General features: G+C 32.3%; 1 protein-coding gene across 2 annotated transcripts in view; it reads right to left on the bottom strand.

Moving 5' to 3' along the window:
• Nucleotides 1–2,500, bottom strand: part of lratb.1 (lecithin retinol acyltransferase b, tandem duplicate 1) — a 20,423-nt gene that overhangs the window by 5,970 nt on the left and 11,953 nt on the right. For both annotated transcript variants that reach the window (XM_034557684.1, XM_034557685.1), the window contains exons 14-16: nt 1,818–1,857; nt 1,676–1,727; nt 305–413 (exon numbers count right to left, since the gene is read on the bottom strand). In XM_034557684.1, the coding sequence (XP_034413575.1) occupies nt 305–413; nt 1,676–1,727; nt 1,818–1,857 (201 nt within the window). The remainder of the gene's footprint in view (nt 1–304; nt 414–1,675; nt 1,728–1,817; nt 1,858–2,500) is intronic.

Raw genomic sequence — 2,500 nt, 5'->3', positions numbered from 1 at the left:
CTGGAGACATTTCAAGGTCCAATAGAACCTCCAGATGGACCTTTAGAGTTCTAAGGACTCCTAAAACGCCCTCAAGAACTATTCGAGGCCCTCATGGGGCTCTGTAACCTCTTAGAGATAATATTAATCTCGGCAAGGACCTTGGAACCTCCTAAAGATCATTCAAGCCTCCTCAAGGACCCTAGAACATCCTCAAGGACCCTAGAACCTCCTAAAGGTCATTCAAGGACCTCAAGGACCATGTGACCTTCTCTCCCGTGTTGGATTATAATTCACAAGCCACTCTCAGGTGTAGCTTGTTTACCTGCGTCCGGTTCGTCCTGCGCTGAGGTGGGAGGGGCTTCCTCCTCAGGTGTGTCTGGCCCCACCTCTTTGAGAGTCTCCACCAGTTTTCCGCCGACGTAGACGTCCACCTGAAGAGAAGTCAACAACGCATTCAATGCAATGGGACAAACAATACTTTATTTTTTTAGTCAAACTTGTTGTTTTGGCGAATACATTAAAATAAACGAAAGCCAATGCTCGATATTAGTAAAGATATAACAATATAACTAACAATATAGCTAAAGATATAACTAACGACATAGCTAAAGATATAACTAACGACATAGCTAAAGATATAACTAACGATATAGCTAAAGATATAACAATATAACAAAAAATATAACTAAAGATATAGCTAAAGATGTAACTAAAGATATAGTTAACAATATAGCTAAAGATATATCTAACAATATAACTAACGATATAGCTAAAGATATAACTAAAGATATAGCTAAAGATATAACTAACAATATAACTAAAGATATAGCTAACAATATAACTAAAGATGTAACTAACAATATAACTAAAGATGTAACTAAAGATATAGCTAACAATATAACTAAAGATATAGCTAAAGATATAACTAACAATATAACTAAAGATATAGCTAAAGATATAGCTAACAATATAACTAAAGCTATAGCTAAAGATATAACTAACAATATAACTAAATATATAGCTAGCAATATAACTAACGATATAACTAAAGATATAACTAAAGATATAGCTAAAGATATAACTAACAATATAACTAAAGATATAGCTAACGATATAACTAAAGATATAAGTAACGATATAACTAACAATATAACTAACGATATAACTAAAGATATAACTAACGATATAACTAACGATATAACTAAAGATATAACTAACAATATAACTAAAGATATAGCTAACGATATAACTAAAGATATAAGTAACGATATAACTAACAATATAACTAAAGATATAACTAACGATATAACTAACGATATAGCTAAAGATATAACTAACAATATAACTAACGATATAACTAAAGATATAGCTAACAATATAACTAAAGCTATAGCTAAAGATATAAATAACAATATAGCTAAAGATATAACTAACAATATAACTAACGATATAACTAAAGATATAACTAAAGATATAGCTAAAGATATAACTAACGATATAGCTAAAGATATAACTAATGATATAACTAAAGATATAACTAAAGATATAGCTAAAGAAATAACTAACAATATAAATAACGATATAACTAAAGATATAACTACAGATATAACTAAAGATATAGCTAAATATATAACTAAAAATATAGCTAAAGATATAGCTAAAGATATAACGTCCAGCAGTTCCTGAGACTCACCTTCAGCTGAGATTTGGGGTGCAAGAAGAAGAAGGGCTTCAGGACCGGAGACCTGGAGACAACAGTACTCTGATTATCGTGTACTACCACGTAAAATACTGCTGTTTTTATGTTGTTGCCGTCGTGGTTATTTCAAACTCACACTCGGGGTCGTCCGCCCACGATGCCGGTCAGTCCGGGAGCTGCAACGAGAAATAAATATGTTTTGTGGAATAATGTTAATGTAGTTTCAGCAGCTGGTCTGAGTTCAGCTTCCTGTCTGCGTGAATCAGGAGTCACACAGAGTTCATGCCGAGTGTCACTGTAAACACAACCCAAAGGATCTGGTTCAGAAGGTCACAGGCCTCCTTATCTGCTGCAGCCACGAACACTCCCTCGGTACTGTGTGTGTGTGTGTGTGTGTGTGTGTGTGTGTGTGGGCACTTGAAGCAGAACCTACTGTTTCTATTGTGGAGGCTGAAGTTAATTCCAGCGTGTTCTTTGCTGCTTTTATTGTGCTACTACACAAAATAACGTATATTAGTAAAGAGACTTACAAAGAAATAAAAGCATCAGAGACCATTCAGATATATGTGTAAGATATCCGGAAAAATGTCAGACATGTAAAAAAGTTTTTTAGGTTTTATACTTTAAAAAATAACCGAAAAATGCCAATTTTTTTTTAAAATATAAAAATATATATATATATATATTTATTTGTTGTTATTGTGAGAAAATGTCCTAAAATTAATGCCAAATTCTTTAGGACAATTGTAACTATTTAAAAATATATTTTCCAGAAATGTCATTATTTTGGTAGAATTATCCTAAATCATTACAATTTAT

This window comes from Cyclopterus lumpus, chromosome 18, assembly GCF_009769545.1.
Source record: "Cyclopterus lumpus isolate fCycLum1 chromosome 18, fCycLum1.pri, whole genome shotgun sequence".
NCBI lineage: Eukaryota > Metazoa > Chordata > Actinopteri > Perciformes > Cyclopteridae > Cyclopterus > Cyclopterus lumpus.
This window is presented reverse-complemented; position numbering and strand designations above follow the sequence as displayed.